At 38.5% G+C, this 17,897-nt stretch overlaps 2 protein-coding genes across 9 annotated transcripts in view; one reads left to right on the forward strand and one right to left on the reverse strand.

Moving 5' to 3' along the window:
- HACL1 (2-hydroxyacyl-CoA lyase 1) overlaps positions 1-11,940 on the reverse strand; it is a 92,426-nt gene extending 80,486 nt beyond the window's left edge. For 2 of the 7 annotated variants that reach the window (XR_006718747.1, XR_006718748.1), the window contains exons 1-5: positions 9,660-9,997; positions 9,361-9,465; positions 4,146-4,186; positions 3,444-3,524; positions 980-1,052 (exon numbers count right to left, since the gene is read on the reverse strand). Coding sequence is in view for 5 of the 7 variants with exons in the window: in XM_045503689.1 (XP_045359645.1) it covers positions 980-1,052; positions 3,444-3,524; positions 4,146-4,186; positions 9,361-9,465; positions 9,660-9,749 (390 nt within the window). In the remaining 2 variants the exon portion in view is untranslated. Of the gene's footprint in view, positions 1-979; positions 1,053-3,443; positions 3,525-4,145; positions 4,187-8,186; positions 8,252-9,360; positions 9,469-9,659; positions 10,000-11,664 lie in introns of those variants that run through there. The other 5 variants (XM_045503689.1, XM_045503687.1, XM_045503691.1 and 2 more) reach the window with 5 other exon arrangements.
- BTD (biotinidase) overlaps positions 9,958-17,897 on the forward strand; it is a 30,717-nt gene continuing 22,777 nt past the window's right edge. The window contains exons 1-2 of one of the 2 annotated variants that reach the window (XM_045503693.1): positions 9,958-10,069; positions 12,348-12,498. In XM_045503693.1, coding sequence (XP_045359649.1) covers positions 12,488-12,498 — 11 coding nt within the window. In that variant the 5' untranslated portion in view covers positions 9,958-10,069; positions 12,348-12,487. The remainder of the gene's footprint in view (positions 10,070-12,347; positions 12,499-17,897) is intronic. The other variant, XM_045503694.1, reaches the window with a different exon arrangement.

Below are 17,897 nucleotides of genomic sequence, written 5' to 3' on the forward strand. Positions count from 1 at the left end.
ATCAAACTATGCCAAGATCTAAAATTTTACAATGATTTAAACCATATATAAAATTCTATGTTTATATTCTGAGGTTCTCACAATGACTTGATTAACCAGTAGACTCTGCCTAACGGTTTTAACTTTGCTCATAACTTTGTACTATGAATGGGTAAATATATGCTTAAGAGTTAATCATTCACTCTCACCTATTTGTTTCTACAATGATTCTTAAACCTGTAGCATTTTGTTTTATGCATCTATTTATGAATACCTCTGTTGCACCTGTATTAAATATGTAGAAAAGCAAAAAAAAAAAAAAAAAAAAATCCCACTATACCATCTTGTTGACAAATTCTTTTAAGTTTTTAGAAATTTTTAAATATTTTCTTTCCTCAGCTTTCTAAGATTAAAATGAACTTGTCCAGAGTCTACTGACAGTCATTTTATTTTTTACTGATAGTCATTTTAAGTAGGATTTTTCCTCTCAATTTTTTACTTCCTTAAAGTTTGAGAGGCATTGTCCTACACCATTTTTATTCCTGCATCTTTAAGACTTATTTTCAGAGTGTAAAAGCCTGTTAAAAAGATGTATTTCTTAGGGTGCTTGGGTGGCTCAGTCGGTTAAGTGTCTGTGCAGACAGCTCAGAGCTTGGAGACTGCTTTGGATTCTGTGTCTCCCTCTCTCTCTGCCCCCACTCCCTGTCTCAAAAATAAACATTAAGGAAAAAAAAAAAAAAAAAAAAAAAGATGTATTTCTTGGAAGACTGCTCCTAAGCAGGCAGAGCCTGAGCTTCTTTAATATCCACACTGAGATTATCTTGTAGTTAAGGAAAAATCACCTTTAAATTATCTCAAATATGTCTATTTTATTGTCATTGTTTATTTTACAGATAGGTTTTTATTTTTTCTCGTTAAATCTTTTTATTCTTCTCATTAAATCTCAATAGCATTGATTTATGCTACTAAACTCTGTAATAACAATTTTAGAGTTGGATACCTGAGGAAACTCCTGGAAGGCTCCCATAGTTTCCTGACTTCTTTCAGAAGAACCACCAATCACAATCAAGGGCCTGAAAAATTCGTTGTTTTAAAAGAGAATTACAAATAAGATAGACATGTAAAACACTGAGGAAAGTGCCCAATAAGTAAACAGCGATGTATGTTGACAGAGAAAATTCCAACAAACTAAATATTTAGTAGGCAACTGGATATGAGAGAACCCTTCTTCAATTCCTTAATTTCAGAAAAATCTGAAATTTATAGTAAATGCTTTTCCTCCATGCCTCCCTCTTCCCAAGTCCTTCTGGATATGATGCTAAATCTCTACCTGTGATAATGTAAAATAACTTTTTATGCCCTTCCCATTATTAGTCTTGGGATTAAGAGGAGGAAACAATTGTTTTTCACACCTTCCTAAGTGAGTCTATTTGGAAATGATTTACTCCACACCAATAATCCAATCTTATCCTTCAAGGAGAAGAAAAGTTATGGCAAACTTAAAAGTTACGAAAAACAAAGTCAGGCCCTAAAGAAGGTAAAGAAAGAGAAAGACTAGGAAGGGAGAAAGAAGGCATATGTCAAGAAAGTGAACAATGCCCTCTTACCAGGACATTAGTCCAAATGACACTAAAATATTTAATCTTCTTTCATATTCCTAGTATTAAAGAAGATTAAATATTTTATGAATTGACTAGGACATAACCCCCTCTAACATGATCTTATTGGCTAAAGCATGGATCTTTGATCTTCTTTAGTAACAGATTCATTTAAAACCATTTCCTCGGGGCGCCTGGGTGGCGCAGTCGGTTAAGCGTCCGACTTCAGCCAGGTCACAATCTCACGGTCCGTGAGTTCGAGCCCCGCGTCAGGCTCTGGGCTGATGGCTCATGATGGCTCAGAGCCTGGAGCCTGTTTCCGATTCTGTGTCTCCCTCTCTCTCTCTCTCTGACCCTCCCCCGTTCATGCTCTGTCTCTCTCTGTCCCAAAAATAAAAAATAAACGTTGAAAAAAAAAATTAAAAAAAAATAAATAAAAATAAAACCATTTCCTCTAAGAACTGCAAGTTACAAATACTGTATATTTTCAATCTTTGGAGTTTTGTTGGGATTCCCTTTATGGCCTCCACATGGTTAGTTTTTACTTTTAAACTACTATAAGAAGAAAGGAAAGAAGGCATCTGGCAAGAAAGTGGACAATGTCCTTCCTACTAGGACATTGGTGTAAATAATATCTAAATATTTACTCTTCCTTCATACTAGGATGATACTTCTTTGTATGAAGGAAGATTAAATGTTTTATGAATTGACTAGAACATAACTCCTTTTAACATGACCTTACTGGTTAACCCCAAAGATGGGGTTAAGTGCAAGGTCAAAGAGTAAGTACTAAAGAGCTTATAAAGCAAACTCAAAAAATCTAAGAATTTCAATTGTCTTGCTACTTATGCAAAACAAGATAAAGAACTGGATACATTCTTACATTCTGAGCTGAGGTGTTTTAAAAATAATTCTGCACTTAAAGAGAACTGCACACACATTCACATATATAGAGAGACACATACACATACATACACACACACTCCAAAACGTGTTGGTTTTTTTTTAAGGTTTATACACAGTATAGTTTTAATGAGTTAAGCGTAAGCCTGTTCCCACAAGCTTCTACACGTAAGTTTATAAACACTTCTATCTTAATGAAAGATGAATATGAATGACATGTTATACACTGTCTAGTTTCTATGAGTTAAACACAGAGCTATCACCATATGCTTCTACACATACGTTTAGAAACACATATCTTGGGACACCTGGGTGGCTCAGTCGGTTAAGCGTCTGACTTCAGCTCGGGTCACGATCTCACAGTCCGTGAGTTCGAGCCCCATGTCGGGCTCTGTGCTGACAGCTCAGAGCCTGGAGCCTGCTTCAGATTCTGTGTCTCCCTCTCTCTCTGCCTCTCCCCTGCTCATGCTCTGTCTCTGTCTCAAAAATAAATAAAAACATTAAAAAAATTTTTTTACAGAAACACTTATATCTTTTTTATTTTTTAGTAGGCTCCATGCTCAATGTAGGGCTTGAACTTACGACCCTGAGATTAAGAGTCCCATGCTTTACAAACTAAACCAGCCAGGCACCCCTAGAAATGCTTATATCTTAATGAAGGAAGATGTTACTTGAAAGAAGGTTTATACACAAGGGAGACTTAATGAATTAAGCATACGTGTATTCCCATATGCTTGTACACATAAGTTTTCCAAAAACTCAGAAATGTGTTTACCTCTAAGTAAGATTACTGATATTTTTTTGTTGTTCTTCCTAATACTATTCTTAATTTAATTTTTCACCAAGCCATTCCCTCAAGCACCTGATTCCAGGTCTTCTCACGCTAGATCACTGGTTGTTCCAGTAGGTAAAATCACACACTGACACTTAAGAAAATGTTTTCAGTAATAGCAATTTAATTACCAACAGTTCATGTTTGCATTTGCCATACCAGCCAAAGCATGGATGAGACCTGGGCCAGAAACAACAAGGCATATGCCAGGCCTAGAAGCAAAACAGAATTTATTTTATTAAAAGCAGGTCAAGTGGAACAGGTGATTATATCACTTTAGGGGGAAACAGGGCAACTTTCTTGGACTTCAAAGGAAAGACATACAGGTCTTTACTACAATTGGTAAAGCAATTATTAGAATATTTTGTGAATTATAAAAGAAACAAAAGAAAGATTGTATCAGTCTTCCTGAAAGAAAGAAGAGACCCATCATCTTCACACTATATTTCACTAACTTCTTCATATTTTGAACCTCTTCATATTTTAAAGAGGTTATATTTGGTCCCCATTGATTTAACTGTATACAAAAGCAAATTTTTGACATGGAGTACATTTTTACGTGGAAAAATATCTTTAAAAAATTTTAATAAATATGTCAATTGATATCTGACAGAAAGTAATTCTGAAATGGAATGATCTGCCTCAACGTTTTTAAAAATTTAATTTGAATGCTTTACCCCAGATGTGACTTTCTAACTTCAGAACACTCAAGGAAAAAGTATCTCCATATATAATTCAGTTTGCCATTTTATATTCACAAAGTAATTTCTTAAGAAACTCTGCTTAAGACAGCCTTTAAAAGAAACAGAAATAAAACATAGACTTGAGTTTACCTGCCTGTCAGATATCCAATCACAGAGGCAGCATAACAAGCCTACAAAGAAAAAATACTGGGACTTAAGCATACTGGGATCATTACAGTAAGTACGTGTATAAATATTTACTATTAAATAAAAAACTAGAACAGAGTGGTAAAGGAGGAACTGGAACGCTTTCAGTTTTAACAAGTAATGTTCTACCTGTAAATTTCAAGTAATGGCTTAGGTATCTAATCTAGCTCTTAGTGTTTCAAGGAATTTGTCTATATCACCTAGTTTATTAACAATATCCTCTTAGATTATTATTAATAATATCTGCAAGATCAACAGAAATGTTCTCTCTCAATCCTAATATTGGCAATTTATGTTTTCTCTCTTTTATTCTTCATCAGTCTTGCTAGGGATTTATCAAATTTATTAATCTTTTAAAAGAACCAATTTTTGGCTTTGTTGATTCTACCGTTACATTCTACTGTTGTTTTCTATTTCACTGATTTCTGCTCTTGTATTCATTATTTTACTCCTTTCATTTTAGGTTTAGTTCGGTTTTCTTTCTCTAGCTTCTTAAAATATAAGCTTAAAGCACGGATTTTTAAAAATCTTCTTTGGTAATAGATTTACTTAAAGCTATTTCTTCTAAGAACTGCTTTAGCTCTACCTTACAAGTTTGAAATCTCATCTTTTCTATATCATTCAATTCAAAATATTTCTTATTTTCTGCTGTGATTTCTTCTTCAACCCATTGGTTAGTTAGGGTTCATAGTGATGTGTCCTCTTTCATTCCTGCTATTAGTAATTTGTATTTTCTCTCTTTCATTTTTGACCACTCTGCCCTAAAGTTTTTTAGATTTTACCAATCCTTAAAAACGTTTACCAAGTATCAAATATGTTATTTCACTTTCAAGTTTGGGGATTTTCTAGTTATCTTTCTGTTACTGAATTTATTTCTACGCTGTCAGGTTACATATACTGTATGTTTTCAATCTTCGAAGATTTGTTGACATTCCCTTTATGGCCTCCATATGGTTAGTTTTTACTTTTCTTTTTTATTTTATTTTTTTATGTTTATTTATTTTTGAGGGGGACGAGGGAGCCGGGGAGGGGCAGAGAGAGAGGAAGATAGAATATCTGAAGCTTGGACCCATGAACCCTGAGATCATGACATGAGCTGAAGCTGGATGCTTAACGAACTGAGCCACCCAGGCACCCTGGTTAGGTTTTACTTTTAAACTACCCTTCAACTGCACAGGAAAAAGGGGAGGTGCTAAATTAAATACAAGATAACCTGAAAAACTGCTAAAATACTCTCTCAAATAAATCCTTTTTCTTAGTCTGAGACATCTTTTTCTAGTATTATTTCTTCTCATTTTTTTTTTTAGAAATAGTAATAAAAATGATATTTTTCTAAACTCCACTCAATTTTATGTGTAGTAGACTTAAATAAACGTTTAGGATATAAGTGTAAAAAAATTAAAAATAAATTTTTAAGAATCTTTAACTGCTACCACTACCATATGCCCAACTAAGAAAGGGCACACAGGCTCCATGCCGTTTCCTTGTTACTATTCTCCACTGGCCCTTATCACTTTCCCTTTTGCACACAAGACCAAATTCACACAGGATAGTAATAAGACAACTCCAAAAATGCAAGTGCATAAAATATAATGTCTGGTGCAATCTGAACATTGAAGAACACTGTCCACTTATTAAAGCGGGGTAAGAAATATTGCTACAGAATGCAAAATACAAAACAACATATACCAAAAATTATATCCTTCTGGTAGCAAATGTCGAAAGCTGAAAGGAACTCTTTTTATGATCATAAAACATGTATTTCTCTACCAAATCACCTCCACTCACAAGCAGAATGCTGTGTGTAGTACTTAAGAGAGCAGACTCTAGAACTGAATTGTTTTGATTCGAATCTTGCTCCTCTCCTTTCTGCTGTGTAATTCTGGCAAGTTCCTCTGTACCCTGGCTTCCTTATCTATAAAATGAACATGACTGACAGCACTGCTCTGAGGATGAAATCAGTTAACATATGTAAAACATTCAGAACATTGCCTGCACAGTTAATCCTCAGTAACTGTCACATTCCCAACAGTGTGCCTCCTCCCTGGAAAGCCAGTCAGCATATGTCTTGATCACGCTAAGGATCTGATGAAAGACCACCAGGTCACAACCATCCACAACCAACTACACCTTTCTCTTTAGCACAAATGTGTAATTGGACGCCCAGTCCTCTTCGGCCTCTTGAATGGCTTCTGAATCTGTTCTCACACTCTCCTTCCATCACCCTGTCATTACCCTGAATTCAGGCACTAGTTAAGTCTTCCTGAGTACTGTACTGTGAAGAGTCAGGTTGACTGAGGGGACTACGTACCGGGAACACCCTACAGGCATCTCAGTCATCAAATTTGCATTCATTACCTTTTCCCTCCAAATTGGTTCTTCCATCTGTATTCCCGATCTGAGTCAGCGGTGCTGGGATCCCCCTAGTCAGTTAAGCAAGCCCACATCTAAGAATCATCTCCAGAAGAGCCTGTCTTCTCCTTCCTAGTTGGTTAATGCCCACTCATACTTCAAGACAGCTCAGGGATCATCTCCAGGAAACCTTTTCTGAAGCTTAAGGCTGAGCTGAGTACCCTTTTCTGGACTTCCATAGCACCCAGAATATATCTCTATCATAGCACTTATCACATTATAATAAAATTGTCTGTTTACGACTGTCTCCACAGCCAGGTTATAAGCTCCTCAAGTACAAGGAAAGTATGTCATTCCTCTCCATATTCCATATGTCCAATAAAGCATCTGGGACCTACGGAGGCCCTCCACTGAGATTACAGGGACTGAAATAAAACTTCAAGCTGCCCTGCTGATCCATACTCTGTACTACCATGATTTCTAGAGTACAAATCTAATTATGTCTCCCACCTATTTCGAAAAACCTTTCAGGTCTCATTCAATGCCTACTAAAAAAGTCCACATTCCTTTTCCAGCCATAGACTTTCTACAACCTCCCGTTAGTCTACCTATTCAGTCTCACAGCTCATTGTGCCTTTAAGCTATTTTGATGGAACAGCATGAACAAACCTTGCCTTCACGGGTAATCTTCTCTGTCCCACTCAGAGAGAACCAGTCATCCTTTATGTGCACCATTCCTTTATATATATATATATATATATATATATATTTTTTTTTTTTTTTAGAGAAAGAGATAGAGACAGATAGAGTGCAAGCAGGGAAGGGGAAAAGAGAGAGGGAGACACAGAATCTGAAGCAGACTCCAGGCTATGAGCTGTCAGCACAGAGCCCGACAGGGTCTTGAACCCATGAACCACAAGATCATGACCTGAGCTGAAGTCAGACACTTAACCGACTGAGCCACCCAGGCGCCCCTATATGCACCATTCCTTATACATACATTTTTTGTTTTATTTATTTATTTTTGAGAGAGAGAGAGAGAGAGAGAATGCACATGAGCCAGAGAGGGGCAGTGAGAGGGAGAGGGAATCCCAAGCAGACTCTACTCTGTTAGCCCAGAGCTAGGCATGGGGCTCGATCTCATGAATCATGAGATCATGACCTAAGTCAAAATCAGGAGTTGGATGCTTAGCTGACTGAGCCGCCCAGGTGCCCCTTACACATACATTTATAATTATACTATTGTAATAAGCTCACCTTGCCAAACTTAAAGATCACAACTAAACCTGGTTCCTGAAGGAAATATTGAAATATAACCCTCTAGATTTGGGCTTGCTTGACTGACTGGGTGAATCACAGTGCGACTGACTCAAATCATGAATACAGAGGGAAGAGCCAATCTGGAGGGAAAAGGTAGTGAATTCAAAATCAGACATGGGTTTCAGATACCTGTAAGACATTCCTGATATATATTTCCCTCAGTCATGTGACTCATTCCAATAGTCAGAAGAAGACTTATACACCAGTACCTGGTATGTACTCAATAAATATTTGGTGTTTGAAGAAGAAACCAAACATTCCACCTTCATAAAAAACAGTAAAATATAAGTTACTTTACTACATTTTACTTACTGACTTATTAATAGGTCAATAGCCTTATTTTCTCACATAGACGACAGAACAGAATATTGTTCCAACTAAGAAGAGAGAAATGATACAAGCTCAAGACCTGATTTAAGATTTTAAAAAACCCATACTCCTCGAATCTTACACTTAAGGCCTGCCATTCAATTAATAAACAATGTGGTAAGCATTTACATCATGCAAAAGCCCCAAACAAGCCAGGCACTCCGGGGATATAACAAATGAACTACAACTCCTGCTCTCTAGGAGCCTACATGTGATGGCAGAGAAAGGGTACCACTTAGGGAGGTCAAGGCAGCTGTCTGGGCAACAGATGGTAAGAGCCTGAATTAGAGAGCAACAAACAGTGAGAGTGCAAAGCAGGAATACTTAGCTTTAGATGGACTGACAGGATATGATGCTGCAGAAGTAGTTTCTTGATCTTTTAAGCCAGCACATAGTAAGCACTGAGACTGGGTTGACAAAATGTCTCATCTTCCTTTCTTTTACTTCCAAATAAGCCTCTAAGAAGAGTGGTTGCATGATGCAGTGGAAGGAGGACTGGACTGGGATTTAGGACACCAGAGTTCTAATCATGGCTCTACCATTTGTGAACCTATTACCTTGCAGGGCCACCTACCATATAACACGAGAGCCTTGGCCTTCACCCATTCATCTCTAGGAAAGGCCTGAGCACCTATCATGTGCTAGGCACTGGGGATACAGATGTGTCAAGAAGAAATAATATCCCCACTCTCCTGGATCTCACAGCCTAATAGGGAAGTCAGAGCAGACAAATAATACACAGAAAGAGATACATCATAACAGGTAGTTATGAGAGGACAGAGGGACTGAATTCAGACCAGGAAAAGTGTCCCTTTCAGTTCCAACGCTCTAGACTTGGCAGAGAACGACCCGGTGTAGTGTCAAGAGCATGGACTTCAGACCCCAGAATACTTGGGTTCAAATCCTGGCTTCTGACACTAGCAACTTGTCACCTCGGGCAAATTACTCAACCTCTCTGTGTCAACTAGGATTAACAAAAACAGTTCTTGCTTCATAGGATTGCTGCGCTTGGTCTGCTTGAAGAACGGTGGTAAGGGCTGAGTGTCTGCGAAGAATATCTGCTGCTATTATCAATCATTCCCAATAACGCTTTCGGCCCCCCACTGTCCATACTCACCGCTTGCTCATTCCTCATCCCGACATATCTGATGCCCATCTTCTGGGCCGCAACGGCGATTTCGGTCACTGGGATACCTACGATGCCAAACATGTACTCCACATCCTGGGGGCCAAGAACAGGGGAGTAAATGCCCGGGCCCGCGCCACACCGTTCCCTCCTGGGGCGCTAAAAGGAAAGCCTCAAGGAAAACCTCCCCACCTCCCACCGCACCGCTCTCCTTGTCTCCAAGACAACGTCTCCGCCGCCCCCCCCCCCCCCCCCCCCCCCGCCGACTTCCGTAGGAGAGTCCACCGTACTTGCGTTTTCAGGGCCTGGGCGATGACTTCAGCACCAGAAACCTGCTCCTCGTCTCCGTCGCTACGTACGGCTCTGTTAGTCTCCGACATCTTCCACCTAAAACTTCGAGATACTCTCGCAGTCAAACATCAAGCTGACACGTAGACGCCCAGCAAAATAAAGTCGGGGGGACAGCCGCTCACCAATTGTGGAAACCGCTCCTCTGACTGACAAGGAGGAAGGCAACCAACCAATTCGAAAAGCGGGAAGGAAAAGGAGGGGCTTAAATCCGTCGGCTCGCAGCGTGAGTTGAGAATGTAAACACACTCCTCCAATCAGAGCCGTGCCCTTTTCCCAGCTCCTCCATTCGCGGGGCCAGAGTGCCAGAAGGAGGCGGGACTAGCAGGAGGCTGAGCTCTATGCCAAACAGGTGAGACGCGGGACCTCTGAGGCCTCTAGCTCCTCTGTGCCTACCCTCCGGAGGCATTTGGGGGTTCGCTAAGGCGAGTGGGGCACACGCAGAGTAGGAGCGGAAGGAGGGCTAGGAGCACTAGCGGAAGGGGGCGTGGCGGGCGCTCTCGCTTCCGCCCCCCCCTCCCCCCCCCCCCCCCCCCCCCGGGCGCCCTAAGGGCCTAGGCAGGTTTCGCGAAGGCTGCTGGGACCTGGGTGGGCTGGGTGGAGCCTAGCTTAGCGCAAAGTTGATTTTCGGTCGTATTGTGCTTATACATCTGCTGTGTACTAGGCGTTTACTACACGCTTTTTGGTTTACACGCTCTTTTGTAACTAAAGAAGTTTCACAACTATGTAGTTCGTGAAACATAGTCAATAGTACACGTCAGTTAAATCCATACACGGATTTACTCTTTATCCCAATATACATGGGGACGCCGAATTTCCCAACCAAAAAACAAAGTAATTTTGCCCAGAGCCATTGAACCCATCCCATTCTTCAGAATCCCCAGCTTCGGGGCGCCTGGGTGGCGCAGTCGGTTAAGCGTCCGACTTCAGCCAGGTCACGATCTCGCGGTCCGTGAGTTCGAGCCCCGCGTCGGGCTCTGGGCTGATGGCTCAGAGCCTGGAGCCTGTTTCCGATTCTGTGTCTCCCTCTCTCTCTGCCCCTCCCCCGTTCATGCTCTGTCTCTCTCTGTTCCAAAAATAAATAAACGTTGAAAAAAAAAATTAAAACAGAATCCCCAGCTTGTACTCTACTCACTGTTTAGCCCTTAGGCTACAAGAGACAAGAAGGAACCCTTGAACCTAGTTACATTTGACCATTGTTTTCTCCAACCCTTGCGACTAGCCCACTCTTCCTCTCCACTCTCCATTCTTGTCTTTCCAAAATCAGGAAATGTGCGTTTTCATAATTTTTAGATTTAGTCCCTGTCTACCACCAGTCCCTGTAGCTTGATAACCTTTTAAAACGCATTTTTGAGCGAAAAAGATATTTGTAGTGCAATTTCTGAGGGTGTGGTCTCCGTCCAGGTCCTGAAACCACCGGTTCAGTAATAAAATCTCCATAACAAAGAGTGGAACTTTAAATTTTTGACGATTTGGAGTGTTTCAAAGCAAAAAGGCAAGTAATATGTGGAAGGTAGAGAGAGGAGAAGGGAGTGGATCATGGGTAGAGGAATGAATGAAAAGCACTGGAAGTGAAAGGATTTCTAAATCCAGAGATTTTCCAACTGTAGTCATGGGCCCTTCCAAAAGGTCTTCTTTTTGGCGGTTCAAGCCCTAACCTCCCACTCCAAAGACAAGAGAGTGAAATAGTTACCTCCCTGGATACAGGACCTAGCCTAAGGTAGCTGATCAAAGAGGGAGATTTCTTTGATGTCTCAGAGTTCCTCTAAAATATAAATGCAGGTGTTGCATTTCCACTCCAAAATGTATCCATATTTTAATATAAGTATTATCTTTTTATGAGGTAAAATAAACATGCAATTAAATGTACAGGTCATAAAGAAGTTTTGACAATTGGCTATACCTATGTAATCACCACCCAAAATAAAAATGACATTTTAAGCTTACCAGTCAAGTGAAATTGATGTTCCAGAAAGATGCAAAATGTTCTTTGTGTGGCTTTGAACAGTGCTGTTCTTTGTCTCCTGTCTCTGAGAAGCATGGACCACCTCTGTCAGATAGTATTGTTTATGTCAACACCTATGTGAGAGTCTGTACTACCATTGTATCAGAATCACTTGGAAAGCTTTTTAAAAATGCAGTTGCTTAGGCCCTACACCACATCTTCTGAATCAGTGAGTTAGGACAAGTTAGGCACCTATATATTTTTTAAAGCTGCTACCTAATTTTGATTTGCAGCCTGACTTGGGAACCCCTAGCTCTGTACTCATGGTTGAGGCATTAGTTAACAATGAAATGTGTGACTGCCTGTTACCAAAGTAATACCGTTGATTCGTTTGGATTTACAGGTTCAAGGCTACTTGTTTGACATTGGCAGCACAGACCGTGTAGATCGTTAGTCCATTCATGGGACCTTGTGTCTACTTCTGTGTCAAAAGAATCATGGACAAAATCACTCCACATAAAGTGTGGTGAAAACTGTGCCATGAATTGGAACAAGTCCCCTGAATTTAGATTAATGGGTTTTACAAAAAGGATAAATTCTCAACTGACTGGATTCTGGCCTTTAGCAAGGGGAAAAGTCAATGAGACTATTTAAACTTGCTTTCACCTTTGTATCTTTGGTTCAGGGTACAACGTTCCACTGTGTACTTGGTCGGATGATTCAGCAGAAGTGATCCTTGTCCCCAGGATTAGCAAGCACTGAGAGCAACTCCTTTCCATCCAATTGTGATTACAGGATTCTGCTGTGATTTATCCAGGCCCTTCCATGCAAACTTTGTAAGCATTAACCACATTCTTTATTACTTTGATTGGTGGTAGGCATGGAATTTTATTTGTTGCATGTTTTATTGGAATTTTTTTGTTTGATTTTGTTTCTTTATCCATGGAATGAGGTCGAAGGAGGAGTAAGTCTGAGTTGTTTTTGTTTTTGTTTTTGTTTTTTAAGAAAAGGCTAACACAATGATAATATGCTCTCTAAAGCACAGAGCTGGGATGACTGGGTGGCTCAGTTGGTTAAGTGTCTGACTCTTGATCTCAGCTCAGGTCTTGATCTCATGGTCATGAGTTCAAGCCCCACATTGGGCTTCGTGCTGGGTGTGAAGGCTACTTAAGGAAATAAAATAATAAACAAACAAACAAAGCAAAGGTGGTCATCAAAGTGTCTATGCCCAAGTTCATCTGGGTAAAGAGAATATCCAGGCAACCAGGTAACTTATTAAGAGTTGCAAATATAGTGCCTAGAGAAAATATATTCTCTAAAGGCAGTTTCTAAAAGTAATAATAACTCCTCAGGCCCCCAAATTATGATAGTATGTTTTAATTTCAGTAAACAAAGACACTAAAAATCCTTGTGATTATTTAAAAAGCAAAACACCAGCTGAACCTATAAGAAATTGTCTCACAAACCTATGTTATCAAGATGTGAAGTGTTTGCTTATCAAGTGAAGAAATGAATTAGGGTTATTTGTGATATATTATAGAATGGCTGAAAAGAAAAGAAAATTGGCTGAAATAAAAGAAAGCTGAAACTAAGTACCTTAAAAACAAACAAAAAGCAAGCAACAATAATAAAAAGAAAAAAGGATATCTATGTAGAATACTCTTTTTAAAACCAACACTGAAAACTGTACAGCAAGAAATGTGCTATAAAAAAATGTGTGAACATAATTAGAGCAGAAAATAAAATATAAAATAAAATGTTCTTTGAATAAAATAGGTTAAGTTGATCTTTGCTTCTCATTAAATTGATGGACTGCAAAGTACCAAAGCTCAGAAATAGGCTTGAAGCAAAACCAGTGAAAAGCAGTTTTATTATTGAGGTGTCTGGGACAGGTTTAATGCCAATTACTGGGAGACGGGTACTCGGGGACGGGTACTGGGTTTTTTTTCCAGTTGTCTGTGACCTAGAGAAAGGTTGGATTTCTGCCCTTGGCTAGGACACACAAGCACATTTTCTCTATATTTGAATGCCAGCTAGATCCAGACCTGGAGTGGGAAACGCAATTGGGCAGAAACTGAAGAAACATTGTGTCCCTCTTATTGCTGTGTCTTCGTCCATTGTGTGTTTGGTTGTTTGTTTTTTTTTTTTTTTTCAATTTAAATTTGGGGTGGTTTGACTTCAGCAATCGTTAAATCACTAATAAACATGTTACTTTATGTAAAGCGCACCAGAAAATGGTGACAACTGTGTGTCATGCTATGAGGATGTAAGAGATTTATCTCAAGTGGCTTAGAAACCGTAATCCAATATTTCTCAGTATGATAGAACCCCACACTTGGGGGTGGCCCATGGTGGGGGTGGGGTGGGGGACAGCTATCACTTATGAAAAATGGTAGCAATAGTTCAATGCTTCTGTTTTCATTTGTTTCTTCTGTTTTGCCATTAGCCTTCATTACAGTCCCTTTCCTTAGCTTTTAAAAGTGTACCTTATTGTTTTGTTTTGCTTTTAATCTGTTCCTCATGTGAGCAAAACAAAGAATCCACTCTGGGGCAGAATCTCTGAATGATTCCCGGGGTTCTGAATGGAACTGCTGGGGTGTAATCCCAGGTGAGGGACATCTTCCTGATTAAGAGTTTAGGCCCTTGAACTTCCTTCTGTGTCATAACCTTTGAGTTCCCCTTCGGAGCTTACCTGTGACATACTGTTTTATTCACTTTAAAGTTTGTTTATATTTAACATTTACGGCATCTTTCAAACCCATGAATGGGAACAGAGATGGATTCATACACATGTACCCAGCCCCTAGCTCAAGAAATTCATTAAAAATACAGTGAAGCTCCCTGTGGATCCCTTCCCCAGTGCATTTTCCACCCCCTGTGCCATAGAGGTAACCACTATCTTGAATTTGGTGTTTATAATTCCCACATTAGCCATTCTCTTTTTTTTTTTAGTTTTTTTAACGTTTTTATTTACTTTTGAGACAGAGAGAGACAGAGCATGAGTGGGGGAGGGGCAGAGAGAGAGAGGGAGGCACAGAATCTGAAGCAGGCTCCAGGCTCTGAGCTGTCAGCACAGAGCTCGATGTGGGACTCAAACTCAGGAACCATGAGATCATGACCTGAGCCAAAGTTGAACATTTAAACGACTGAGCCACCCAGGCACCCCTCACATTATCCATTCTTTACGGGATGGACATTTAGGTTATCTTTAACTTTTCATTGTTATAAACAAATTTCTCTAAACATTTTTGCATGTCCCCTGGTGTACCTGTGTGAGTTTTTATGTATATGTGGCTAGGGGCGGGTCACATCAGTGTTACTAGATATTGCCAAATTGGTCTCCAAAGTTACTGTACCAATTGATAGTCCCACATTCTGTTTATAAGAACTCCCCTTTCTCCACATTCTCAATCATGAAATTTGTAATTTTTGCCAATCTACGTGAATGTGAAATGGCTTCTCATTTGCATTTCCCTGATTACCAATGAAGATACAGGTATAGATATGCCATCTGGGTTTTCTTATTCTGTCAATTGCCTCTTTTATATCTTTTGCCCATTTCTTTATGGATTATCTTTTTCTTATTTATTTGTAGATATTCTTTATATATTCTGAATGCTTATGCTTTGTCTTTTAACTTTGTTTATAGTTACTTTTGAGGTGCAAAGTTGTGGGGTTTTGGGGTGTGGTCACATTTGGCAATTCTTTTCCTTTCTGTTTTATACTCTTTGTATCTTGAGAAAATATTCCTTAACCTGGGATGAGATTTATTTTTCTATATTTTCATCAAAAAGTTTAGCCTACCTGGAATTGATTTCTACATGTGATGGAAGGTATCATTCCAAGGGTTTTTTCCACATAATATCTATATCAATTAGATTTGCTGTGTAATTAATCACTCTAAAACTCAGTGACTTAAAACAATGGCCATTTATTTAATTTATAGTCTTGTGAGGCTGGACCCAGCTGGGCTCCTTCATGTGCCCGTGGTCAGTTGCTAGGTCACTCTGCCACTGGAAGCTGACTGGTTACCCACTGGGGTGGCAGGTATATTGCTACTGAACCAGTTATCTTTCATCATTCAACAGGTGTCCCTGGGCTTCTTCAGATGGGGGCAGCAGATTGCAAAAGGGGACAAACCCCATTGTGGAACCTTTGTGTATCATGGTTGCTAACATCCTATCAACTAAAGCAAGTTACATGGCCGAGTTCAGACTCTGACTAAGATGGCATTAAAAGTGACATGATAAAGAAACATGAATATGGAGAGAGGAATCATTGCTAGCCATTTTTGCTAGTCAATTTCCCAAAATATCCATTTTCCATTTACGGTATAGTTCATTCTTATCCCAATGATCCATAGTGCCATCTCTGTTATATATCAAGTTTCCATATATGTATGTGGTCTGTCTCTGTACTCTGCTCTTTCTTAATTTTTTTGAAATAAGTCTTATGTTGGTAGGGAAGTCCTTCTGTTTTGTTCTTTTGAAAACACCTTGTCAGTTGCTATAATGTGCTATTGCTCCTATAACAGATTACCACAAATTTGGTGGCTTAAAAACAACATAAATGCATTCTTATAGCTCTATAGTTCAGAAGTCTGAAATGGGTCTCCCTGGGATAATATCAAAATGCTGGCAGGATTGCGTTCCTTTCTGGAGGCCTTAAAAGAGGCTCCTTCTAGCTTCTAGAGGCTTCCCACATTCTTGGCAATGTGAACAATATCAGGCCTAAACCTTCTCATGCTACCATCCCTCTGGTTCTCCCTCTTCTACTTTCACTCATAAAGGCACTGGTGATTGCATTGAGCCTACCTACATAATCCAGGATAATGTCTGTTTTACAGTCAGCAGTTTAGCAACCTTTAAAAATACATATATATACACATATATAATACATATATGTATACACCTTTATATATATGTGAATATATATATAGGTGTATATATATATATACCTATATATATATATATATATATATATATATATACACCTAACATATATATGTGTATATATACCTTTAAAAATACATATATATACACATATATATGTATATATACACATATATTATACACATATATTATATATATGTGTATATATGTATATATGTATGTATATGTGTATATATGTATATGTGTATATATATATGTATATGTATATATGTATATACATCTATATAAAGCAGGCTTCACACTCAGCATGGAGCCTAATGTGGGCTCAATCCCATGATGCTGGGATCATGACCTGAGCCAAAATCAAGAGTTGGATGTTTAACCAACCGAGCCACCCAGGCAACTTTAGCATCTTTAGCAACTTTAATTCCCTTTTTGCCATGTAACCCAACATACTCATAGGTTCTGGGGATTAGAATGTCTTTAAAGGGCCGTTATTCTGCCTACCAGATCTATTCATGGTCTTTTTCTCTTTTCTACATATTATAGAATCAGTTTATCACATTCCAGTTTAACACTCATTAGAATTTCAATTGGAATTATATTGAATTTATAGATTAATTTGGATAGAACAATGTCTTTATATTATTGAGTCTTTTTGCCATAAGCATATCTCTCCATTTATTTTATTCTTCTTTAATGTCTTTCAATAAAAATATTTCATTATACTTGCTATATTTATTCCTACACACCTAACTTTTTATTGATTTTTTTGCATTTTCTAGTTTTAGGGGGCCACTGTATTCGAATGCAATTAATTTTCGTATGTTGGTCTTAAATGTAACTATTTTACTATACTTTCATATTAATTATAATAATTTGTTTATGGAGTCTCTTGGATTTCTTTGTAGATAATCATAGAATCAATGAAAGTTTGTTTTTTCTTTTCTTGGTCTTTTATCTTTTCTATTTCTTTTTCTTAGCTTAATGCAATACCTAAGACCTCCAGTACAATATAGATAAGAAGCACTGATAAGTGGCATTTTTGTTTCATTTAACCTGTTAATACAGTGAATTAAGTTGATGTACTTTTTCATATTAAATGCTTTATCATTCTTGTGATAAACCTAGTTTGGTCATGATGATGATTTTCTTCTTATACATTGCATAATTCAGTTTGCTATTATTTTTATTTAGACTTTCTATATTTGTGTTTAAGAGTGAGAGTCAACCATTATTTTCATTTCTTGAACTATCCTTATCTAGTGTGGGTATCAAGGTTATACCATCTTTTTTAAAAGTTTTGGGACAGTTTGTATAAAATACATAGGTGTAAATATCTT

The sequence above is a fragment of the Leopardus geoffroyi genome, chromosome C2 (assembly GCF_018350155.1).
Source record: "Leopardus geoffroyi isolate Oge1 chromosome C2, O.geoffroyi_Oge1_pat1.0, whole genome shotgun sequence".
In the NCBI taxonomy this organism is placed as follows: Eukaryota; Metazoa; Chordata; class Mammalia; order Carnivora; family Felidae; genus Leopardus; species Leopardus geoffroyi.